General features: G+C 38.7%; 1 protein-coding gene across 1 annotated transcript in view; it reads left to right on the forward strand.

The window, feature by feature from the left end:
* Positions 1–27,560, forward strand: part of LOC126973753 (proton channel OtopLc-like) — a gene marked incomplete at its 3' end in the record, with an annotated part of 32,044 nt that overhangs the window by 3,172 nt on the left and 1,312 nt on the right. Inside the window, exons 3-10 of the mRNA XM_050821072.1 lie at positions 6,967–7,074; positions 9,882–9,999; positions 11,186–11,273; positions 11,823–12,031; positions 15,220–15,645; positions 17,351–17,563; positions 18,523–18,746; positions 24,992–25,187. Of these exons, the coding sequence (XP_050677029.1) occupies positions 6,967–7,074; positions 9,882–9,999; positions 11,186–11,273; positions 11,823–12,031; positions 15,220–15,645; positions 17,351–17,563; positions 18,523–18,746; positions 24,992–25,187 (1,582 nt within the window). The remainder of the gene's footprint in view (positions 1–6,966; positions 7,075–9,881; positions 10,000–11,185; positions 11,274–11,822; positions 12,032–15,219; positions 15,646–17,350; positions 17,564–18,522; positions 18,747–24,991; positions 25,188–27,560) is intronic.

Below are 27,560 nucleotides of genomic sequence, written 5' to 3' on the forward strand. Positions count from 1 at the left end.
AAACAAATCTTATAACTATATTTACAATACTAATACTATATAAAATTAAAACTATCATTACATAGAAGCGTAACAAGATTAATCCACGTTGGATAGCAAGGCTGATCCGTTGACCAAAATAGCTGCCAGCGATTGGGTTTCCAGTAGCCTTATTGAGGCGCGAAGATAGTACTTTGTACATTCTCCGCCCCTCTGGGCCCCACGGGCCAAGTCTGTCGACTTTAAGAGAGATTATTAATGTTAAAGCAAATGGTCTTTAGAATCATCGACACATAGCTCTTCTCTGTAAAACTACTAGCACTTAGTTTACTTTACTTTATATCTATACGCACGGATTATCATCATCATCAGCCGGAAGACTTCCACTGCTGGACAAAGGCCTCCAGCCTCCGGCGAAATCGGTCCTGGGTAGCCCTCGTCCAAAGTAAGCTCAACCCACATCTTGGTTTTACGTGGAAAAAAATCCTGGAATACTGCAATTTGGAAGACCGCCTGATCCACGCACGGCCTTACAAATAAACTTGGTATAAAGTTATTATTGAGAATATTCCAAGGATATGCAAAATGTTGGCCATATCGCTGACAACACTGCCAATAAAATGATAATTCTGAAGTTTTCCGAATGGCAAGCTGCCTTGCTAAAAAACGCGGGAAACATTATACGTCCGAGTAAATCAATGATAGGAAAATTGTCTATTTCTAAAAAAAATGCATGTTTTTGTTTTATTCTCAGTAATAACTTTACACCAAGTTTATTTGAAAGGCCGCCAGTGTCATTCTATGCATTCATAGCATCTCCTTTTTGTTTGATACTCCACGTGAACCGTCGATTCGAAATTTAAACACACATTCGTCGACGACGAAAAAAGTTCGGTTTACTTAATGAGTTTTACATCATTTAAATGGGTCGATGGAGTATTGAACCACGGATAGCTTAGAGGTAGACATCTAATTAATCTTAGCGTGTTGAAGGTGCGAGGAGGTGAGGTAGGGTGCACGAGGTCGCGGGGGGGGGTGTATGCTTCGTTAGGAGGATCGTCTGAAAGTGACACCGTCTACGCTAATTATTTTATAGTGAGGACATCTGAGGCAATAGAGATGGCTTGTATAAACACGACTTAATACTTTCTACAATATTCATTTTCAGCTTAGCAGAAATGAATAACTATTAAAATACAATAAGAGGGAAATATATACATGGACAAATAGACGTGAATAATTATAGAAAAGGGTATATTAAGAACTAGCTGACCCGGCAAACGTTGTTTTGCCATATAAAGTATGTAATAATTCACGCGATAGTTTTATAAGTAATAAAATATTGCCTATATTATATAGCCTGTACATCATTTTGTTCTAGTTTTTGCAGCGCACACAAAATTAGGTTTTCGATTTTACACCTTGTGTTACAATATAGCAATTTTATAACGGATCCCTAATTTTGAAAAAAAAAACATAGCCTATAGCCTTCCTCGATAAATGGACTACCCAACACTGAAAGAATCATTCAAATCGGACCAGTAGTACCAGAGATTAGCGCGTTCAAACAAACAAACAAACAAACAAACAAACAAACACTGCAGCTTTATAATATTAGTAAAGATTATTTAAATAATTTAAACTAATTAAGGAATTTATAGAAACTAGATTTCCATTTACAAACAGATGAACTGTGGATGTCAGGTACATCACTATTTTCGAGTAGTAGGGTATTGTATTGACGACAAATTTTATAGATAATGTTATGGAAGTACACGTTATTATTACAGAACGGAATGGTAAAGGGTTGTTCATGTCTTGAAGACCGATTGAGAACTCTTAGATGAATGTCCGACAAGAGGGTAGTAGAAATTCTGCCGTCGAGTATTTTGAATGAAGTAGTTATGCCATGCAATTTGCGACGACTATCAAGTCTCAGTAACTTGAAGTAAGATAGACTTCCCTATAACTATACCCAGTCTTGCCATAAATACTGAAGCAAAAAAGAAAAAAAAATCTATTGCAAATAACATTATTACATTTACAGTGTGTTAGTTTAATACATAAATATAAAACAATTTAAAATATGAAAAGATTATTCGAAGTGGTCTCCATTGGCTGCAATACAGTCCTTTAAACGTTGAGGCCAGTTATCAATAGAAGCACGCACTCTTTCCATGGGAAAATTCTTCACTGCCAATCGTACAGATTGTTTCTGGAACTCCAATTAATCATGGCGCTGAGAGCAAGAGTAGTCGTCACCTTTTTTCTCTTAATAGTGATTTTCATTATTATAATACTAGAAATAAGGGATTGCTTGTAACTAATTCTAGTAGGCTTCATAAGATACATAATAACTTTAAGGGTAAATGTGTACACTTTTATAATAAAGTCCCAGCCACTGTTCAGGCATTAATTACTTTTGAATAAATTTAAATGATTTATTAAAAAATGGCTCTGTCGTAAATCCTGCTACTCCATAGCTGAATATCTAAGTGATCGGAGAGACTGGGCCTAGATTATAATTGTTTTATAGCGATAGAAATAACTGTACATGCATATTTTTATTGAAAAGAGCGCCAAAAAAGAATTCTGGGAGAGTTTCTTGCGCCGCTTCTTCACTCTCAGAGCGCGATTTGTTTCCGAATCGGTAGTAGTATCTAGTATATTAGAAATAACATGAAAAAAAAATCTAAAGGATTGTTAAAAAAGGAATAAATTTTGAGAAAATATATGCCTTATATGCCTTTTATTGTATAAGCTAAATATGTGTTGCACCATTTGAAAATTTTTAGATGACGTCGTAACTTTAACTGTTAACATTAACCTTCCAATCTTCGCCGGTTAAAGCTATTGTTAATGTTAAATAGCTAAATAGCGACTTGTCAAAACTTGGATATTTCACTTTTTAAATTAAACTTTAACTATGCCATGGAATACGATAGTGCAACACATTCGACATGTTAAAGTCAGTGTTGTTGTTAAATTTAACCTATTGTTATAGGTTAATAGGCTAATATGATGCAAAATAAAATGTAGATGAGCAGAACAACTTTGATTAAGTTAATTCGCAAACTTGAGGAAAAAAGCAAGTATTATTGGTTGAGTCAGCTTCGAATTTTGGAAGGTGTACTCGTACATCATTAGGTCAATAACACTACTAATTGCGACTAAAAATGAGACGAATCGTGCAACATTTGTTTTGATGAAATTTGTGGAAAATTTTACATGGTGAACACCTGATGGCAATGAATCACCTCTTCAGATCATTTGCTAAACCACTAGAATTATGAAAACTGTTCCTATGCTCGCCTATGACTTTCATCTGTCTAAATTAAAATTTCGTTTCGCGTTTTTTGTCCGTGATGAACGCCTAACTACTAAACCAGTTTTCGTCCACTGCGTTTTATCTAACTTTAGACATGGGGTAGTTTTTATTTCGATACATGATCCTTAATATTTTTATTTCAGTATGAATAATTCTATAGCGAATGCTACGTGTTCGATACAGATCGCACCAGTTCGGTGATAATTTTGACTCATCAATGACGTGGATTGTAATTATTGCAATGACTGACAATACAAAAAATGTGAAGAGAAAAAAATTGTAAAAATATTGGCTTCAAGACAGAGATAAATTTACTCATGTAAACCTGTTGAATCATATTCGTTTATACGAAGAAATAGATGATTAGGATTGCGTTCCAGAATGTCACTCGATATATATCGAGCGATAAATATCGAATGTGTAGCATTCGCCTATCAGATTAATTTTTGACGCACATTTTGACAGTTCTGCTGTGAAATTATTTCATTACAAGAATAGGTCAATACGAAATAATTATAGTAATGATTGAACATCTACAAATTTCGTAATGAATAAAAAAAGATTTTTAATTTTGTTATGAAATACTACTATACTATACGCTACATAAGTATTATTTTTTAAACTCACAACTCAAAATGCAAACAATTTGCAATTTTCAAGTGATATCTCTCACTTCTGGGAATAATTTTTTATTACCAACGATGCGGGACTCGAACCCGCGACCTCTCGGGTTCCGTCCGAAAACTCTCTCCAACTGAGCCAACCTTGCGAGTGTGGTCGGAATCAAAAACGATAAAACTTGCAGTTTCTGCCTTGAGACTGATGAAACGCCTCCTCTTCTCCTCTGCGATTGCAGCCCACTAATGCATAAGCGTAACACCATCCTTGGCGATTATACCTACCTATATATACCTAAGAAGATAATGCGGTTCGTAAAGGCGGCAGGGCTTGACGACGAGCTATGAGTGGTGAACACAATAGTTCAATTTTGGACGTAATGTTACTAAGACTCACCAGACTACTCAAATAGCCACCCTCTTCAAATAAATAACCGTACGAATACTCGTAAACGTAAATTTTGGTATATCTATAACGTTATTCAAAAGAATTGTTAAAAAACGTTTGTGTGGTTAAAGGTTACTATAACATATTTGTCTTTCTCAATGATACCACAGATTGGGAACGGAGCGACCGCCCTCAGGCTATTAAATTGTACAATATTACTTTGTAAACATATTTTTTGATGAAAAAAAAAGCCCGCTGAGTTTGTTGCGCCCATACTTCTCAAGTGGTACTGTTTGACGTTCAAAAAGTAATGTCACCTCCTCTTTTGAATAAAAATATTTGAATTTGAACACTCAGCTTGTGGCTCCATCTACAGGTTCTACTTTATAATGAGGGATATCACTTTAAAATAACATTTAACACATAATGCACTTGTCCATTCTATAAATTTTAAGACTCTGCAAATCTTTAATTAGGGACCACTTTACACGCCTCATTACAAATTACCAACAACTAATTCATAACACATACACCAGACTTCAGGACACAAATCACACATGTACAGTACAATTCTTGCATCGCTCGCATACGGAACTGTGTGTGTTAATTTGTAAATCACGTGTTTTAAATAAAGCAGTGGTAATGATGGCGAAAAACAGAGAGAAATGTAATACAATCGGTAAAGATGGCAGGGAGCGTTCCGAACCATTACTTGCTGTGCCTGAAGATGAAAGGTGAGACCGCGCAAGGCTTCATTAAAAGATAATCTCTACTTCAACTTGCTGCTTTTAAAATAAACAACTTTGTACGCTATTAAAACTATCAAGCATTCACAGTATTTGAGATTTTATGTAACACATTTTATGTTGCATCAAAATATGTAATCAATTATACATTTAGACATATTATTTTGTTAATGCTATTGTAAGTAGGTCTACATTCACTTAAATATAGTAAATGATTTGTTACGAACCTTTTGAATAAAAAATTCGATTTCAAATAGTGTTTAGATTGTCTTTTTGAGCGTATGCTCAATCTGTCTCAACTTGTCTAGAGAATTATTTACTCTAATGAAGATCTATATCAATTATAATAGTACAAAGAGTAACTAAATTGCTAGAATGCATTTCACTCACATAGCTTAGAAAATTTATACGTCTAGATAGATTCTCTTGCTGTTAGACAACTGATAACAGACCAGGAATATTAGTTTTGTGTGCGTGACAAGCTACGTCTTACACTCGCGATTTGTATGTCACTTTGTGTAAGTGTGCGTGAATTGCTCAAAATAGAGGTATAGTCCTAAGGTTTTTTCTTCATAATCTATCTATTTTGTAATGATCTAAGTTACTTAGTTAGTTAGGGTTTATTTTGTTGTTGTGTGCTTGTGAAATAAAACGCGATGTTACTATTTATTATATATATGTATAAGTAATATTAATTTGAATTTGCCATCACAAATATAAATTATTTCAAATTAGTTCAGTGATAAGTTGGTAGCACAATATTGTTTAATTTAATATTGTCAGCTGTTTAATGCTTGAATGTCACTCAGTAACTCAAGTGGTCTACAGAGTAAATAAGGCATCGCGCACTAATTTGAAAATCACGCGGAATAATGATTGCATAGCCGTCGTGTTACCACGAATGACCCACGAAGAATAAGGCCTTATTCACACGACGGTTTGTCCATTGCAACAAGAATATTAAAAAAAAAACAAATATGCAAGTTAAGAAAAATGTTTCTTCTACAATTCAAAGTTTTGAATGACTTTGTTGTGAGATCTACGGAAACTTTGTGCTAGTCTAGCTCGTATAATACGGGTTTTTACCACTTGAATCAGACCTAGTAGTAACAAGAAAAGTACAGCAATTCACAAGCCGACCCACATTCTAGCGCTCTCTACATAGCACAGGTCCAGCCACATATAGAGCTATGAGTCTGTTGCACCTCAGTATCAGCTCGAACCATTTGACCGTGTGCAACGAAGAGCAGCTCGAATTGTCGGGGACCCAGTGTTCTGTGAACGGCTGGATCACTTGGTGGCCGCATTTATTACGGAGAGTGCTCCAGAAAGCTGTTTGACCTGATTCTTGCCGCCTCAGCAAAAAATTAACTATGTATTCTCTGCATAGTATAAAAACAAGTTTTTTTCAGTTGTCTGCCTGGTGCGGCTTTTACCATCACTTAGACGTTCGTTTCTCCGTTTGTCTGTGTGGTAAGTCAAACAAAATTCAAAAACACACACAAGATGTGTCAAAAGCAAAGTGAAAATGAACTGGACACATTCTGAGGAAAAAGAAAGAGAAATGAACAAAAACCGTTACAGAATGGTATCCAAGAGACGGGTAGCGAAGGAAAGTTAGACAATTTGGAAGGTGGGAGGACGATTTTAAAAGGATAGTAGGACCAGACTGGCAGTAGCTAGAGACCGAATTAAGTGGAAGTCCTTAGAGGAGGCCTTCGTCGAAAGACAAATTACTAGTTAAGTTAATTTAAGTTTTATTTAGAAGAAAAATTAAGTTAGTAGTAATAATAAAGGCAATTTTATTTTTATTATCCTCGTTTTTCATGCATTCCATCATAAGAACTTATTTCTGAGTTCTGTGGGTGAAGCTGTATTACGCAAATTATTCGTGTTTTTCCTTTGCAGAGAACATCCTCCACATTCGCTGCCACGTCTCAGCATAGTATTACCACAGAGCATAAGTTCTAGTGTCGAAATACCTGTTCCTAAGCGGCCACAACTGTCACATGGAGAGTAAGTAATTGGCGGCCATTTTGAATCAAACGTCATTTTAATCAAAATTGGACCACATTCAAGAAAGCATAGGCATTTAAGTAACTGAAATTAACATTAATTACTTAGGTATATCAATTCTCTTCTCCAAGCCAAAGAGGTTGTAAATACTACGTAATAAGAGGTGGGCCTGCCTTTGTAAAAATTGAAATTCAGTTTAGTAATTAAACGTGCAATCATTTGACATTTGTTTGAAATAGTAGTAATAACAATACGGCGATTGGTGACGAAGTATAATCCGGCTAAGTTTCAAAGCAAACAGTTACATATAACGTAGTGGATTTCGGGTATCTCCGTTTTTTACAAGATTATAGACGTCATCTGTTATATATGTTATATCCATCAATGACTGCATTTCATACAATCGCGTGAATCGCTTTTATCTTAAAGAGTTTCGCTAGGCTGCTCTAAGAATCTAATAAAATCTGAACCAACCTATACTATAGCTACTTAAGGGCATATTTTGGGAATAGATTACAACGGCTTGGGCGTGGCATAAATGAGCAAGTACGTAAACATCATTTTACTCACATATTTCAAATACAGATTTAATGCAAAGTGATTCTACAAAATACTCAAACGTTTCTTAAGTGAAAAAATAAAAAATGTAAGTAGGGGAACCTGTTATACCTTGGCACTATCTGAACCTAGGCCATAAGGCTGGTTACAAAAATTCCCGAAAACTACTGACTATTCAATTTGAAAGTAGTTGCTTACCGCCATTTTGAGTTATCGACGTTAAATAGTTTTTTGGGGAAAAAAGTAAGTATTTTGAATGTGCTTTGAAGTCTGACAGTTATAAACGCTTTATAATAGTCACTGAATTATAATATGGCATTGGTTCTTTTCTTTAACTAGTATTAAAACAATAATAAATAGTAAGTAACCCCAAATTATTTGAAATCCACCGTTTTGTTGAAGTTGAAGTAGTGTTGTGCCTAGGTCACTGTCAATCAGATGTACCTTCTTCAGTGGCCAGGGTACATTAAGATGTTGTAGTTTGGCCAGGAGAATATTTTCTTAAATTATTTCACATTCACGTAATATAATATTCCTAATAAAATATAGAAGATTTTGTCTCATTAGAGAAAAGAAACTATGATTATCATTTTGATTTTGTTCAAAATTTGTGGGTTATTTTTTGTTAAATATGTTATTATATAAACGAATAAAACAATTTTTTGTTAAGAATTGTTATATTTTCCATAAATTACTTCACAGTACATGGGGAGGTATGTTGTACCTTGGCCATAAATCCTTTTTTTCGTTTTAATTATTAAAACACATATAGGTTTGAAATATATACATTTTTGATATTTTGGTGGTGAATACTGAAATAATTGACCTTTCAAAGTATGCAAAAATCGTATATAAGTAAAGAAATTAACATCAATTACTTAGGTATATCAATTCTCTTCTCCAAGCCAAAGAGGTTGTAAATACTACGTAATAAGAGGTGGGCCTGCCTTTGTAAAAATTGAAATTCAGTTTAGTAATAAAACGTGCAATCATTTGACATTTGTTTGAAATAGTAGTAATTACAATACGGCGATTGGTGACGGAAGTATAATCCGGCTAAGTTTTAAAGCAAACAGTTGCATATAACGTAGTGTATTTCGGGTATCTCCGTTTTTCATAAGATTATAGACGTCATCTGTTAAATTAAAATAAAAAATTGATATCTAAAAAACTGTGTTAGGTACAACAGGTCCCCCTACCTCAATTGTGGACAGTGCATGAATCGATACAAACATGCTGTAAATAAATATAGTCTATTTGATATAGTTTTGATTTAACAATAAAAGTAGATTATCTTCTTCATGACGCAAGATCTAGCCATCGCCTCCTCATCGTCCAGGGAAAGTAATGAACCGCCTATTGTAAGGGTATTATAAAAGCACTTTAATTAGGAAAGTTTTTCCGTGTGAAAATTTATTCAGGTGTTTTGGGGTTTTTTTTCAACTCTAAAATTATTTTTTAACCTTTTTGCTCTTAATCGTGATTTTAATTATTATTAAACTAGATTGAGAAATTGCTTGTAACTAATTCTTGTAGGCTTCATAAGATACATTAAAGCTTTAAGAGTAAATGTATACTCTTTTATAATATAGTCCCAGCCACCGTTCAGTTTCTTGCACCGCTTCTCTCTCAGATCGTCATTTGTTTCTGAAGCTGTAGTAGTATCAATTATATTAAAAATGACATCAAAAAGAATTGTAAAGGAATAAGTTTTGAGAAAATAAATGCCTTATGTGCCTTTTTATGCCATGAAACACTTATGTCCTACTATATGCACTCAATAATACATGTCTCTCAAAACGCCTAAAATATGTTGAGAGAGAAATTAGGATATCATCCCCATCTGGAGGAGTGGCGTTCCTCCACAGTGCGGTTTTCCAGGAACTTACTTCCACGTACTACAAAGCTTTGGAATGAGCTTCCTTGTGCGGTGTTTCCGGGACGATATGACATGGGTATATGGGTACCTTTTAAAAAATCGCGTACACTTTCCAAGCTCGGCAACGCTCCTGTAATTCTACTGGATATCTCTAGAATGTGGGCGGTGATCACTTGACATCAGGTGACCCGTTCCATAAAAAAATGAACGAATAATTCCTCACTTATTCAGCTATTGAGCCAAAAGTTATTTATAACCCGGCAAACAACATCATTAAATTATCTCGTATCATTAATGACTATTCTAATTTACAATATTCACTACATTTTCGCACAAATGACTAATTTGCGCTATATTTCATTAATTTCAGTGAATCAATGACCGTGGTGCTATCAGCGTTTTATGCAAAACTATTAATAGTGTTGGGATTAGCGTTGCCTATGACTAGTACCATTCAGAATGAGCTCTATACCAACATAACATCTGATGTAAGTATCCTTTTGTTACGCTGTATTTCTTTTTTTGAGGTGAAAACTTCTTTAGCATCGTTGTGATTTGAAAGTCGATGAAACGAAAAAGCAACAGTAAAAAGACAAATAAAATTCATAAGATTAAGGTGGGAGAAAATGAGATAGGAAGGATTATACAGTGTTTTAGTACCAGGTGATCAAAGATGAAGAAGAGATTGTCTTATAGAGTCTTATGTATTACGCGAGTATACCTTGACCTCATGCGCACGTATTACTACAATGACACCAGGATAACATAAATATGGTAGCAATGTCAACGCGGTTGAAATCATTTATCATCTTAGCAACATGTACTAGGACTTCATATGCAGTTTAGAGGTTCATGCACAATGCAAGTTCACTTCTGACATGTATATATGTTGTGTTTAGTTTTTTTTATGACAATAAGGGACGAGATGAGCAGGACGTTCAGCTGATGGTAATTTATATGCTCGGCCATAATAATGCAGTGCCGCTCAGGATTCTTGAGAAACCCAAAAATTCTGAGCGGTACTACGATTGCGGTCGTCACCTTGAGACATAAGATGTTAAGCCTCATTTGCCCAGTAATTCCACTAGCTACGGCGGCCTTCAGTCCAAAACGCAATAATGATTATACATTACTGCTACACGGCAGAAAAAGGCACCGTTGTGGTACCTATAATCTAGCCGTCATCCTGTCGAAAGAAGCCTACCACTGGTAAATAGCCTAAGTCGCCTCTTACGACACACTTGGTAAGTGCCCCATGTCGCCTCATACGACACCATTGGGCCTGGGACTTCCTGTGGACTTCCTGGGAATTGAATCCATGAGAAATTGAGGGAACTACTCAAATATACCTTTATTTTTTGAATTGGTAAGAGGTAGGAGTCACGCGTTAGAAAGAGACGCAACTTTTATTTTTATTAACTATTACGTATTCTTTGATACTACTAAAGTTTGGAAAGAACTTCAGTGCGCGGTGTTTCCAGGACGACATGGGTACCTTCGAAACGCTTGCATTGTTCCTGTAATTACTCTGGGGCTACAAGAGATTTTGATCAGTGATAACTTCTCCAGAATCCACTATCATTAGAAAATGTATAATTTGTCATACGACATACTAATATAAATGTAGTATAAAATTATATTTCTACATAATAAACATTTAATACTTTCTTTCAGGTATTTACCATGTATTTGTACGTTATTAGCATGATTTTTCTTACCTATACTTTTTATCACCTTCGTGTTGCAAAATATGGAAAAGCTGGTAAGTTCTTTATATTTTTTTTATTAATTATAATGAAAATAACACACACTTCTCTTTGAATGACACACACAGACTTTAAAGTAGTATAGTCTTTGACAAATAAACCCTCATTAAGTTCAAACTTAAAAATTTAATTAATTATGGTCAAATTTCGACCTCTGGGCGACCACTCGTTATAGTAAGTATCATTGTGAGGTTTTTTTGATGCAAATAAGGGACACGATGAGCTGGACGTTCAGTCTATAGTAATTGATTCGCCCTGCCCATTACAATGCAGCGCCACTCAAGATTATTGAAAAACTAAAAAATTCTGAGCAAACTCTCTGCACTCGTCACCTTGAGACGTCAAGTCTCATTTGCCCAGTAATTTCACTAGCTGTGGCAGACCGAAACACAGTAACGTTTAGATACACATTATTTCTTCACGGCAGAAATAGGCGCCGTTGTGGTACCCATAATCTAGCCGGCATCCGGTGCAAAGGAGCCTCCACTGGTACAAGTCTTAGTTAAAAGGTTTTTTACGTCTTAGTTTAACAATTTTCTGTTTAGACAATAAAAGACGGATACGATACGGCAGCTTTTATTTACACATGGGAGTGGCAGGCTTCAGTGTGGGCTCTATCATCTACTCCTGTCTCCAATTCGGCGAATACTTCGACCTCTCCGGAGACTGCCAGCTGATCATCGTCGCCTTGAAGCCAGCCTTGAGGATACTCTTTATGGTCGCACAGACCGTTTTTATATTCTCCTATACTGATGTGAGTTCTCTTATCTTTAATTTGTTTTTTTTACTTTTAAAGGATTAAAACGAGATTTTTGCGTAAAAGTTACATTTTCACTCACATCAAACACAGACGTCACTCTAAGTCAGCAGCTGTATGTGGACACATGTCAGACCATCCTAATCACTACATCCGGTTCAAACCGGTCAACCAACCAAATAAAACCATCATAAGGTATAAGCTATTACATAAATGTAACGTATATCTTCCTTAATCCCGCATTATTTTCAAAAGACCAAAGGAAATGTCATGTATAAAACCTGAATCTAACATTCAAAGACCTATCCAACGATACCCTACAAGGTAAGTCTCCAGTATACTTTTCATTTCCACTTTTAGGGGTAAGCTACGACCAAAGCATCAGATAACACAAAAAATGGCGTGCATATGCACATGTCAGAAGTGAAACTTCTTTGTGAAAACTAATATTTAAATCTCGTTCATATTAATAATTATCCTAATCTGTTCTCTAAGCCAATTGTTTTTGTAAATATTAGAAATTATTAGATGTTCTACTTACTCGCGGCCACGCTAAAGCTGCACGATACAACGCTAGGAGCGAACGTGTTCTTCTTACTCGCGGCCGCGCGCTAAACCTGCATGATACTACGCTAGTAGTGAAGTTGTTTTACTTCATAGTTTCAATCGCGGTTTTAATCAATAATTAAAACCATCTGCTTCATGCTACATTCGCCCGTTCTCAATCTCAATCAGACTCAATCTCCCTCCCCTCTTCTTGGATAAAAACGTCCTTCATTTTCGTGACACTTTATTCCGTTTCATCCGTAAAAATTTTACCCTCACGCGGACAAAGAAGTTTTACTTCAAAAATTATCCCAAATGCGTTCTTTGCAGTCTCGAGAACCTCGGATAGGATATCCATATTGTTCATATACTAATTTTGCGCGGCGGTCATCTTGGATTTCGAAAATGATCCCAAATTCGATCTCTGCACCCTCGAAAACCTCTGATTCGATATCCTTATTGTATGATAACAATATCTATTGAAATAACTCTTCTTGACATAATATGGTGGTAATAATTGATAAGAGGGGAGTTTCTTGTGGTTTAAACAGGGATGAAAATGTTTTTTTTTCATGTAGGGTATCATTAGATAGGTCTTTCAAAATCAAATTTTGAGATTTTGTAATTAGATTGGTAACGGAATTTGTTTTGTAAATATTGAATAATAATAATAATGAATTCTAATTTTGACACCCATGAAGAAAAGTTTGTTGATTTCATAGGCGCCATCATGAATTTCTATTGTGACCTGATATTCGTCATTGTTGACCACAAAATCGATGAAAATGACACCCATGATGAGAAGTTGGTGAATTTCATAGGCGCCATCTTGAAATTCGATTTTAACCCGAAATTCGTTATTGTTGGCCCCGAAAACCATGAAAATGACACCCATGAAGAGAAGTTGGTAAATTTCATAGTCGCCATCTTGGATTTCGATTGTGACCCGATATTCGTTATTGTTGACCCCGAAAACCATGAAAATGACACCCATGAAGAGAAGTTGGTAAATTTCATAGTCGCCATCTTGGATTTCGATTGTGACCCGATATTCGTTATTGTTGACCCCGAAATCCCTGAAAATAACACCCATGAAGAAAAGTTGCCAATTTTATAAGCGCCATCTTGGATTTTGATTTAATATAGACCTTATATTTAGAGATGAACTTATAAATCACTAATTCCTGAAAAAAATACAGAAACATATTTTTTAGAAAATCTGACTTCGTACAAAATATGAAAAGTATCAAAGACAGTATTGTAGAGCTTATAAAAAATATTCATGTTCGTACAGCGATCTTTCCGAGCACGAGCTGCTGCTTACAACCGACACAGTGTCTACCCACGACGGCGGCCGAGCGTGGACTGGTCACTGGCGATATTTCGATAGATCTTTCTGTGCAATGCGTACGGAGTGACAAAATAAAATAACCCTTAATACCACACAGTAAAGCTCAAGCTTATCAGAAAAATTTATGAATTTTAGACGATTCTTTATGAAGTAGAAAAATGATCCTAAATGAAGCCCCATTTCGTCAATTTTGTGTTAAGAGGTAACGGATAATCGTTTTTACGACATAAAATATCAAAATTTCAAAGCATATATTTCGGGGTAATTGGAGATAAAGAAGTAATCTATTTGTGGCAATTTTTAGTTTTGTAAGATTTAGTTTCATTTCATCATAAACTCTACCGAAAAATATCTTATTTTTGTCGGATTCGAAAACACGCCTTAATGACAAGATCGACGTTATAACTGCAATATTGTATGGACATCTGGATAGCTAACGCGTTTATTATTTCATTTTTACACTGAAATTACACTGGCCAGTTAGGTATTTATCAACAAGCTATGTGACAGTTTTTAAATATGTTTTGTTAGCTCTTTGCGTTCAGTATTGAACATTGATGATTACAATTTATATACTGAATTAGAAATAATTGAGATTGCAAGATATGAGATGCGAATCAACACCATTTTTATTACCGAACAGCTGTAACTGCGGGAAGTTACGATGAAAATTCAAAAGTATAACAAACTTAAGGGTTCCGTGCCAGAACCAACGAAAGCCCAATAACTAGGACTCATCTATGCGTCCTTATGTATGTCAGCGGGCTATATCTCATAAATCACAATAGTTAGATAGCAGAGTGTAGATATACATCTATTATCGCTATGACAACAAATAATGTGTACGTATATATATTAAACTAGCTGACCCAGCAAACGTTGTATTGCCGATATTAAAATCGCGATACAAAAGTAACTGTTGATCGTAGATGGGTGAAAATTTGAAGTTGTGTGTGGTTTTTAATGCTGACTCATAATCAAACAAATTTAAAAAATAATGTCAAAAAAATAAAACATTTTGGGGTATGAAAAATAGATGTTGGCCGATTCTCAGACCTACTCAATATGCTCACAAAATTTCATGAGAATCGTTCTAGCCGTTTCGGAGGAGTACGGGAACGAACATTGTGACACGAGAATTTTATATATAAGATAAAATATACAAACTCTCTTTAAAGAAGAACCAAGATGGCGCATAACAAAATGGCCGCCATGCATAAAAAATGTAACCAACTATTTGCGTTATCATTTTCATTACTAGATCTAAAGAAACCACTTACACTTGCAGATATTGGACCCAATGCGAGGCGTAGTTCTCGATAGGTTCGGCCTAATGCATTTAATTGCTACCAACGTTTGTGAATGGCTCAACGTAGTGATTCAGGAAACAAGAGACGATATAGTGGCGGTTGCTTACGACCGGCCTGGCTTACTCCGATACACAAACATGACAGGCCCCTCTAAAATGGTCATAAATGGTGAAATGCTAAACGACACGTCAGTGGAACAGTTATTCAGTGATAGCAATCAAAGCTTTATTGACGGAAACATAACGGTTAAAATAGAAGCTTGGAGTTGCAACGTGTCTGACATGATCACGCCGCTGATACGATCCATGAATCCTTACCTGAGGCTTTGTGGAGTGGAATACAGCTTGCTGTGCTCCATAATAATTGCTGTTATTTGGAATGATATTTGTACTGTTCCCGGATTAGTAAGTATTTTTTATACTATATAACAATATTGACTGGTTTATCACTACATATTATAAAACAAAGTCCTCCGCCGCGTCTGTCTGTCTGTCTGTTCGCGATAAATTCAAAAACTACTGCACCGATTTTAATGTGGTTTTCATCAATGAATAGCGTGGTGCTCGAGGAAGGTTTAAGTATATTTTTAACTAAGTTTTTGTGTATATATTTGTATAAATTAACGATATTTGTTGGCGGTGTCGGAAAATGAAGCCATCTGGTAACTTTCAACGAAAACCCTGTCTTAGCTCTTTGAGATATAAAGGCTGATTTACACGTATCAAGTTGACTAAAAATTTACTAAATTTTAACTAAATTTTAAGTGACTTAAACAGTGAATTTAGTAAGAAGTTGCAAGTTAAAATTTAGTTGCAAGTAAACAAGGTAGAATAGAATTTTGTCAATTTTTCGGTTAAGTTGGTGGGCGTGGCTAATCACTTGACACGTTTGGACAGACAAAATAATAATATATAATAAATTTAAACGAATTAAATAATGATAATACTTTTCCGATAGCTTTAGACTACATTTTTGCCGAATTCTTACATCATATTTTCATTTCTATTGACAGAACAGCTTTTGTCGGGTCAGCTTGTTTATATTTTAAAATTATACCCGACTGACTTGAAATTTATCATAGTTACTCAATTGCGATGAAGTCGGTCACTAAGAACGGATTTATCGCAAATCCTATTCAAAATGCAATATTCAACGATCCTTAACCCACCAACACAGCGGCCAGAAACCCAGTCATTCGTCATAGAAGTCGAATTTCCAGTATTATGCGTATAGAACCATAAAAAGAGCATAAAAGGATTGTGTGGTTTTATGAAACCACGGTATAAGTGAAACATTTTTTCACATTATAGACATTTATGTAAACATTTTTGGAATAATATTCCATTAAGGGTATTAAAATCGCTTTATCAATCTTAATTTTATACTTGGAAAATTGGAATGATAATGGAAAATAATAAAATTAGACTAAGCAAATAAAAGTTTCACTTTAATAAATAATAGCATTGACATTAAACACTCACAAACAACATTTACATTAAACACTGACAAAAAACAAACAAAATAGCGTGGAGCACTGGCACAAATGAGTAATAGTCTATTACACTACACGGTCAGTTGATGCGAACTATAGGCGCCGCCCGACCGTCACGCCACATACAACACACGGACGAAAAAGTTTGAGACGATGTAATAAAAGTTTCACTTTAAAAAGTATCTTTAAAATGCATGTGTATGTTTCTGACATTCCGAAGAATATTAGTTTCTTTGACCTTTCGTGAATAGTAATTATTTTTTACCATCCTCATACCTACATTTGGTAGATCTCACGAACCTCCATTTGCCTCGATCTTGACGTTACAACAAGCATCTACTTTTTCTTACAAGCTTTCTAGTACCTGGCAATTATATATTGTTCATTGTTTCCCTAAATAGACCTTTTCAAACCAAATTTACTCCACAATTTTGTGCAGTCCTACTAAATCCTATTCCATCCATTTTCTCTACATCTTATACTAGTTTATAGAAAACTAGTTATAGATTTCTTTTACCTAAATCAAACATACCTCTATGAAATCAAATGAAATGATTTATTTTGCTTTTGGAATAGGGTACAAAAAAGATTTCTACAGAAATCACTTATATTTTCAGAAATCTACAAAATCTTCATCGGTTGATATTCCAAAAGAAGAAAAACAGTGTTGTGGTCGGGTGAAGTCAAATTCCCACTTCTCTGTTGATTGTGGTAACGCTAACAAGGGCTTGTTTATGGGTGTCGCTGTATTAGCTGGCACGATTGTCAGTCTCATGTTATTCAACGGATTGTTCCAGAAAGAAAATCATGTGGAATTGGCTTTACTGCAAGTAAGGATGACTCCTCATTATAACGCATACTGTTGTTTTGTCTACCATACGCTCCCGTGTACGCTTGTACATGGCAAGCGTTTCTCCATAGAAATACGTTTTCTTTCCGTGTCCACTTGGAGACGGTAGCCTTAGGACCATTCCTAAGGCTACCGTCTCCAAGTGGACACGGAAAGACAGCCGTCAAAAAGCTGCCAATATCTACGTATCTCTAGACAAAAACAACAGAGAGATTTTTTTAAGCGGGTGTATTATGAATTGCTCTTGGCTCTAAGAGCCATAAAACAAAGCGCAACGCTTTTGAAGACAAAATGTATTAGTATTTATTTGAATTTAGCTGACGGCGGCCATTTTTGTTTGGCATACAACAGGAACATTATTTTGTGATTCTTTTTATTTTTTTTTAATACCGTCTTTTTGTTTGTTAAAATTTTGCTCAAAAGTAAAAAAAAAAATTGTTTAAATTATCAGTTAAGAAATGACCAGTACGTGTCTTATAGGCTGCAAGTCCTAAGTCATCTTTTATAATACGCGACATAGTTCTAGATGCTATCTTCAACTCCCGAGATAAAAGCTTTTGGACAGGATTTCTTAGGAGGAGGTCTCAATGTACCTATTAATAGCCCGGTACACAAACATTTTAATAAAACCAAGCGAATGATGAGTTTTACAAATTGCATTTGGCTCCATACCTCTTTTGTGTGATGCAATCATAGCGTTTCGGTTCTTTTTATCACCACACTCCATTTTAATAACGCAAAATATTGTACAATATATTGGCGCCAAAATGAGAACACTTAATGAACAATCATAAAATCAAATTGACAGATTCCAAATTCAAATGTAATATTTTGTTTATTTTTAATTGTAACAGTATAAATGGCCAGACTAAATATAGTTGTAGTCTTTAATGCTAGATCATATAGGTTGGAGAATAATAGATATTTTTCACATTTCAGATAAACGTATGGGAAACAATACTGTTTGTACTAATGACGGTATGTTCGGGCGCTTGTTTGCATCGTATGCGCTTGCTGTCTTTGCGCCGGATGTCGACTGCCATGCCATTGGAGCATGCCTTGCTTCTGATCACACAGTGTGGCGTCTACCTGTACTATCTCTTTCAAATCATCGGTGCGGGGTTCACTCTCCACCGGTATCCCGAAGGAAGGCGTGCAACGAGGTTGTCAAAACATCAAGTCTTATATTAAATACATTTTTCCGTAAGGCTGGGGACCGAGCCAATGGCTCTCACACAAGATCGCCACAGTTTTAATTCAGAATTAAATGCATTTTAATTTATTACAATCATAATACAATTTTCGTTACAAAACTAATAAAATTATGTCATGTTAAAAAGTGTTGGTGTACAAATAATAAATTTTCGTACCATTTTTATCAAGATTGAGTGATTAGCATGGCACTAACTATACAAGTTAGAGGTATTTTGGTGATTTTGTTTCGCACTGTCTAATAAAAAATGGAAATGTAAAGAAATAATGAATTTCTTCTCATATTCTGTAGATATAATAATTATTTTTCGTAAAAATATAAACTTAATGTAAACCGTCAAGAAATGGTTTCAATTATGCGTTATTTTGGCGATTTCTTGGGATAGCGGCCTTAATCTGATGTTCGTTTTTCGACATATCATCCGTACAAAGCCAATGCTAAACAACCAATAAAAAGTTGATATTACTTAGCTTAGAATTAGCTGCCGATTAATGTACTCAAAAATAAACAATTATAATATTGAAATTAAGAAGGTATTATCATCATCAGCCGGAAGACGTCCACTGCTGTACAAAGGCCTCCCCCAAAGACTTCTACGACGATCGGTCCTGCGCTGCCCTCATCCAACGTACCAGTGGGAGGCTCCTTTGCACAGGAAGCCGGCTAGACTATGGGTACCACAACGGCGCCTATTTCTGCCGTGAAGCAGTAATTTGTAAGCATTACTGTGTTTCGGTCTGAAGGTCGCCGTAGCTAGTGAAATTACTGGGCAAATGAGGCTTAACATCTTATGTGAGGGCGGAAGGAGGGTGTCAGGGCGGGGCCCTATACCCTGACTCTTCTTCTCCCAAGACGTTGGTAGAGTCAGTTTGTTATAGTTGGAGTCGTCGCTACTTGCTTGGGGCACAACGATTTTTTTTTTTGTTGTGCCTTAGCTCGTAGCTTAGTCGGTCAGTCTGTCAGTTTTCGCCTTTTCCGGGGTCTTGTGGAGTTTTCATCCTCCTCTTCATTTACGCAGTCCCTTGAGTACGCCTTCATTTTTCGTCTACCCTCCTCTTCTGGGGGTCTTGCATGTAGCGGGGCAATTTCCACCAGATGAGGGTGTGACGAGGCGTCTGTTCGCCGGAACATGTCTGTTGTAATCCTTCTTACGAAGGCGTCTAAATTTTCAATTTTCAAGTCTTTGGAGATTGTTGCGTTTCGTACGTATCGCGGTGCCCCCACTATGGCACGCAACGCAAGGTTTTCCTGTGCTTGCAGGCGATCCCGGTTTCACGCTGTGAGATACGGGTACCAAGCTGCTGCTGCATAGGTGAGTCTGGACCGTATGTATGTTTTGTATATCATCAATTTAGTTCCTAGTGGCAGCTTGGACCGCAGGATGGGCTGGAGCTTGGCGCGAGCACCCCTCGCCATCCCGATAGTGTTGTCAATGTGCTTCTTGAAGCTGAGTCTCTGGTCAATGGTGACTCCCAGGTATTTGACGCCCAGCCTCCATCGGAGTTCCTCCGACATCAGCTTCAAGGGTGAGGATAGTTTTTTATATCCGGTGATGATCGCCTGCGTTTTCGTTACGTTCACAACTAATCGCCATTTCTTCAACCATTCTGGTAGCGCTTCTAGTGTTGGTTGGAGTCTTTTCACTGTAAACTCAGGTCTGTAGGAGGATGCGTAGAAAGCTGCATCATCCGCGTATAGTGCTAGCTTAGCCTGCCCAACGACCGGGATATCGTCAGTATACCAGGCATAGCAGTGCGGAGAGAGACAGCTTCCTTGAGGTACTCCGGCTCTCACTGGCCTAACACTCGATTGGCAATCCTCCACACAGACAAGGAATCTTCTGTTTGTGAGAAATGCAGCTAATATTTTGATTATTTGCACTGGCATCTCAGTTTTGATCATCTTGTACAGCAACCCCTCGTGCCATACGCGATCTAAGGCCTTCTCCATATCTAGCAGTACGGCTGCGACATATTCCTTCTTGTTGTGGCTCACGGCCATCTAGTTTACCATTCGTGTGATTTGCAAGGTGGTGGAGTGTTCCGCTCTAAACCCGAATTGCTCCTCTCTCGGTTTTGTGTATGGCGTCACATGTTTCAGTAAGACTCTCTCGAAAAGTTTGGAGAGAGTGCTTAGCAATGTGATGGGTCTGTAACTCTCCGGTTTGCGGGCGTCCTTCCCTGGTTTTAGGAGCATTAGAAAATGGCCGGCGCGGAATATGCCGTTAAAGATGCGAGTGAGCGCGACCACACTCTTCCCTGGCATGTTCCTCAGTGCTTCATTGGTAATTTGGTTCAGACCAGGTGCTTTTCTTGTATGTAGGCGTTTGATAAGCCTCGACACCTGGCCTGGAGTCACGAACAACTGGTCTTGGTCGTTTGTGGTCTCTCTTCCTGCTAGATATGCCTCACAAGTTCCTCCACCCTTCTGGTGTGCTGGGGATCCAAGTCTGGATTTGGTGCGAACTGTCGCTCCAGACTGTCGGCCAGGATTTCCGCCCTGTCTGCCGCTGCGAACTTCAGAAGGCCTTCGCGATCCAAAAGTGGTTGGACTGGTTTGGGGCTGCTGGAGAGCTGTTTGCATAGCTTGTGGACTGAGGGTACTTCTTCATTTATTTTTAGAATGTGACTTTTCCACCCCTCGGCTGCGTACTCGTCCAAAGCTATGCGTACTTGCTCTATGAGATGGTTGAGGCGGCGTTTGGTTTTAGGACATCTTGAATTTTGCCACAGATTCCTTGTCTCTCTCTTATCGTTTATTAGTGTCCGTATCTTCGCCGGGAGCTGTTCTTGCTTTTTCCCCGGCTTAGAGGTGCGCGTTGCTGACTTGAGAGAGAGCTGGATGGCGTTCGTGAGTGCCTCGGTTTCATTTTCTACGTTTTTGCTTGTAGTTACAGGCCCTGTTGTGCTTCTTGTATGCAATTCGTTTCGAAACACTTCCCAGTTGATTTTCCGTCTCGCAGGGGGATGTGAGACCCTACTGGGAAGGAATTCCAGAGTGAGCAGTACCGGTCTGTGGTCAGAGTCGAGTTCGTGCAGTACGCTCAACTCTGGAATTGCGGTGTCGAGTCCTTTGTGTAGCACCAGGTCGATCACGTCACCGCTTCCGTCAGGCATATAGTGGGTCCACGATGTAGGGCCTGTGACTTCATAGCGCTCCTCAACCATCTCCTTGTACAGAATGCGCCCCGTCGTGCATATCTTGCTTGAGTGCCAGTCGGTGTGTTTGGAGTTAAGGTCGCCTGCCACTATCGTTGGAATGTTCCCGTCGAATAATGACCTTAACTCCATCTTATCTAGGCTTGTTCCGGGTGGCCTGTAAATTGAATAAATACGCATTATTTTACCCGCCACATTGATAAGAATTCCCAATGCTTGGAATGTTCCGTATTCTGTGACGGGTATCAACTGGTGTATCACTCTTCGCTGAACTAATACTGCTAGTCCTCGGTACACCTGTCCCGACGGCGATACCTCATCTTTTCTATATATGTGATAGTTCGGTATTTTAAATATATCACTAGGCCGCAGGTGTGTTTCGCTGACTAGCAGTATGTCAGCTCGATAATCTTGTAAAAATGCGTTCACCCGTCGCGCTTTACCTCTGAGGGTACTTGCGTTCCAATATATTATTTTTAGTTTACCCTCCATTTTTATTTCATTCAATCAGCTGGCTCAAGCTCTTAAGGGTGTTCCTGTCCTCGTCTGTTAGCGACTGGAGCAGCTTCATCAAGTTTTTCAAGACATTGACGTTCTGCCCCATCTCCGCCGATTTTGCTGGTAACTCTGCGTTTGGTTTTGACTTTGTCTTTTTGCCCCGCTTCTTCTTATCAACTGAGCCGCCGTATGGATTTGCTGGGGCCATTAGGGAGGTCGGAGCCGTTTCTTCCACCGTCGATAGCACGGTCAGTACAGTGCCCTTTCTCCCCCGAGGTTGACTTGTTTCGGGTACCGTACCGCCGTGCTTGTTTTTCATCTCTTTTACAAATACCGGGCAGGCTTTATAGTTTGCCGGGTGCGGTCCGCCACAGTTCCTGCACGTGGCGGCCTCGTCCTTTGGGCGAGGGCATTCGCTGGCCCTGTGAGGCTCTCCACAGCGCACACACGCCTGCTGTCGGTGGCAGTTGTGGGAGCTGTGGCGAAACTTTTGGCATCTGTGACATTGCGAAGGGCCCTTCTTGCCTCGCCAAGCTTCAATAGTGATCCCCAGCATATTTAGTAATTCAGTCACCCCGTATATCGATTGTATATTTTGTGTCTTTCTAAGTGACACGTAAAATATACTGCCGGGACGTCCTTGTCTGCCTTTAATGTTCTTAATATGCTCAACGTCAAACTGCTTTGCATTTAAGGCTTCAGTGATCTCTTCGGTAGAAGTCTCCGTTGGCAGCCCTCGGATAGCCACCTTTACATTTCTCTCTTCGGGTGGTGAGTATGAATGCCACTCGAGCCCTGTCTCTTTCTCGAGATCCAAGAAATAGGCCTGCAGCATTCTGTACTCAGTCTCGTCGTCTGGCAGGAATCGGAATCCGTTTTTATACGGGCGGCCGTTTGGCGGTCGATTCAGTTTTCCCGCCAGTATCTTGAAGTGGCTAGACCAGTTTTCCAGCCTTTCGATCACTACTGGCGGGTACCGAGGCTTCTTGGGTTGTGTTTCTAAAGCGGGTGGCGTAGGAAGCGCAGCGTTGGGCTGCGATGGGCGGGTTGCGGCTATCGGTGCTTGCCCGGCGCCCTTGGATGGCGCAAGTCTGGCGACATTGAGCGGTGCCGGACGAGCGGCGTTTGGCGGCGCTGGACGGGCAACGTAGGGTTGCGTGGTGCGTGCAGCGGTCACCTTGGCGAAAGTCACCCTCTGTGGTTTCGGTGTTTCTGTGTACGGTCGAGACGAAACCGGAGACACGTCGGTTTTTGTCTGCTTCCCGCGGGTTGGCTGCGCTGGTGATATCGAGCGTCGCAGAGGTCGCTTGCGAGACGTTTGGTTGTTGTCGTCGATTATTTACATCGGCGACGTTTTGGCAGCTGCGACTGGCGGCAGTGTAATAATAGACTTGTGCGCGAACTCAAGTGCGACCTGGTCGTCTACTGAAAGCTCCGTACCTTCTTGTTCGGCCTTCTGGATGCGCAGATATATGGCCATCCACCTCAACATACCGTCCGACAGCACCTCAGCTAGCATTAACTGAGAGAGCGTGAGGATATCACGCTCATAAAGTGCTGTCGGCGATAATTGGTGCGGTATGGCGTTCTCGGCGCGGATGTCAGCGGCGGGTGTGCTAGGGGGGGGCACTTTTTGTGAAGTACCCTCAACATCGTTTTGCGTCTTCATGACTTCCTCATCTTCTGTTGTTAGGCCTTGTGACGGGCCAGGTGGTGGTTCCTCGAGAGGATCCATCGTAGCTTCTTCTTTCGACGTATGCGTGTGACCTTGGGGGCCTAACCATGCGTGATGTTAGGTCCGGCTTCGGCTTGCGCAGACACTCCCCTCCGTTGCCTCAACAACGGGTGCTTCTATGCAGAGATTTTCTTAGAAAACTTGAACACAAAAGCGATTCGCGACTTAACAATAGGTCCGTACACTATGCGAGCATTCGTGACATTCCGACTGACCCAAGTGTCGACCGTGCGGCTGTATTTATGAGGCTTGGTGCACGTGTTTGCAAATCGTGTTGTAGTATTTGCGCCGATATATATAGTATACGAGTTATTCGATGATAGTACATGTTATAAGAGTTATTGGGCGGTAGTGAGGTATATCCGATTTATCTCTTTTTTTAAAAGTGGAATTGTCCGTGATTTTATTCCACATTTATTTTATTACTACATATGGAACTAATTTATTTTTAAACTATTATCCTAACGAACGTTACTCATAGTAGGGACCATTCATAGATTACATTTTTAAGGCAACACCTAACTTAAATGCACAATATTATTCATGCGCTGTTTTCTACTTATATGAAATAATCTAGATTCTAGATAGAGCCTCTTGATCTTAGGCGACGCATGGCAACAGGCCAGTTTATTACTTGAGTGTGCATAACATCTACGTCTGACGCTCGCGATACGCCAATCAATTTATTTGAGTGTGCGTGCGTTTGCTGAAAATACAGATTAATAGTTTGCCGCCTTTTGTTCTCGACGTTTGACAGCTATCAAAGTCTATGTAAAGGTTCTTTAAAAGACATTCTCTTTCCAGGATTATATCACCTCTATGTGCTGTGGTGCAAAGTTCATGCCAAACTCTTCTAGTCCTAGATGCGTGGTCACGGCGATGTGTCAACAACCGTGAACGGCCTGGTCGTCAATTGATCACCTTTCTTCTCGTTGGCAACTTTGCTCTTTGGTTGCTGAATCGGGTTAAGAACGCGCGAGCAGAATTCCATCCTTTACAGGTAGCGTATTGTTTTTTTTTTATGAAAGAGGAGAATGTACTGAAGTATACGGGTCACCTGGTATGTCATCGGCCCATACTCTCTTTTACCACCAGAGGAATCCCAAGATCGATGCAGACCTTATAAAGCGTCGAATAGACGTACAAATGTATTCGAAAACACATTGGTTACAGAATATGACAATCTCTTAGTTAAGGAGGTCTTATATTAGGAGGAAAAGTAAAATTAATAAAAAAACGGCCAAGTGCGAGTCGGACCCGCCCATGAAGGGTTCCGTAGCAACAAGTAACAGACTATAAAAGTTCTTGTATTTCGTTGTATCTTTGATCGATGTTTTAATAATAGTGTATTTTGTTTCAATTAAGTTATTATTAATACGATTTATGCCATATTAAAAAAACTACTTACTAGATCTCGTTCGAACCAATTTTCGATGGAAGTTTGCATGGTAAGGCACGTCATATATTTTTTTAGTTTTATCATTCTCTTATTTTAGAAGTTAAAGGGGGGGGGGACACACACACATTGTACCACATTGGAAGGATATCTCGCGCAACTATTCAGCTATAAAAAAATGATACTGGAAGTTCAATATCATTTTTGAAGACCTGTCCATAGATACCACAAACGTATGGGTTCGATGAAAAAAAAATTATGAGGTTCAGTTCTAATTTTGTGAGAAAATCTTAGCGGTTCACAGAATTACTTACCAAGTTTTAAGACTATAGTTCTTATAGTTTCGGAAAAAAGTGGCTGTGACATACGGACGGACAGACAGATATAACGAATCTATAAGGGTACCGTTTTTTGCCATTTGGCTACGAAACTCTAAAAACTGTTCAAAAAACAATATATTATTCAATAGATAAATTTATATGAAAGCCTGTGACGCGAAATATATTTATTTAGTTTGAATTCCCTTATTAATTTTTTATTCGCGCTACAAGCTTATACTAATTTGTTTTTTTTTTATATTCTCATAGATAATATTATTATTTCGAATTTTAAATGAATCTAATCTGACGATAAAATGACGATGTATATACATATAAAGACATATCATTCCTAGTCTGACAGCGGAACGGCAAAACTGTGCTTAAAGTCTATGTAACACACTTTTCTCTCTACTTAGGGTTGCTATCCGTCCACACCCTGGCCCATACGGTAATAGAGAGAGCCGATCCTCTGTGCGCTCATTTCGCTTTCAACTCGACTCTTAACGACAACGTAAAAACACCACCGACCATCCCGCGGTGTCAGAGCTCTTTGCCTGAAGTACAGGGCAGACAGTTCTGAACGGTTCGGTGAGCTCCGTTTTCGTTGGACAACAGTAAGACGGACACCGGTGCTAACGCGTTTATTCCGGCACTCATATTCAAAAGGAAGACTCATGGAAGTCAGCCCTTGTCCATCCGATCCAAAAAAAGGAGACAGTCCGGATCGGGCAAACTACAGGCCTATTGCTATTACCTCCCTGCTCTCCTAAATCATGGAGAGCATAATTAACAGCCAGTATGGCTTCCGCCATGGTCGGTCGGCAGGCAATCTTCTAGTATACCTGACACATAGATTGGCGGTGGCTATCGAAAGCAAGGGGAAAGGCCTGGCAGACAGCCTGGATATAGCAAAGGCCTTTGATCGTGTATGGCACAAGGTGCTCCTCTCAAAACTTCCATCATTTGGGCTTCCCGAGAGCTTATGCAAGTGGACTTCCAGCATCCTTACTGGGCGCAGCATACAGGTCGTCATCGACGGTTATTGCTCGAAGTGCGAGACCGCTGGAGTGCCCCAAGGCTGTGTGCTATCTCCCACGCTGTTTCTTCTGCATATTAATGATATGTTGGTCACCTGCAACATCCATTGCTATATAGACGACAGTACTGGTGATACTCTCTCTGGTGATGATGGTCTCTCTCTCGGAAAATCGTCGACCAGTGCCGGGAGAAACTTGTGTCTTCGATCGAGTCCTCTCTTGAGAAGGTCGCGGAATGGGGTAAATTGAACCTTGTCCAATTTAACCACAAAATGACTCAAGTTTGCACGTTTACCACAAAAAAAAACCTTTTTGTCGTATCACAACTCTTCGACAATACTTCCCTTAAAGCCTCGCCTTGTATCGAAATACTGGGTCTCAAAATCTCGACTGATTGCCAATTATGCGGTCATATGGAGTACAAATCTAAATTGGCTTCGAAGAAGCTGGGCGTTATAAATAGAGCACGGCAATACTATGAGCTGGCTCATATTCTATTGCTCTACAAGGCGCAAATCCGGCGACACATGGAGTATTGCTGTCATCTCTGGTCTGGCGCACCCCAGTATGAGCTCGATTCATTTGACCGCGTGCATCGCAGAGCAGTTCGAATTGTCAGG

This window comes from Leptidea sinapis, chromosome 30 (genome assembly GCF_905404315.1).
Source record: "Leptidea sinapis chromosome 30, ilLepSina1.1, whole genome shotgun sequence".
Taxonomy (NCBI): Eukaryota; Metazoa; Arthropoda; class Insecta; order Lepidoptera; family Pieridae; genus Leptidea; species Leptidea sinapis.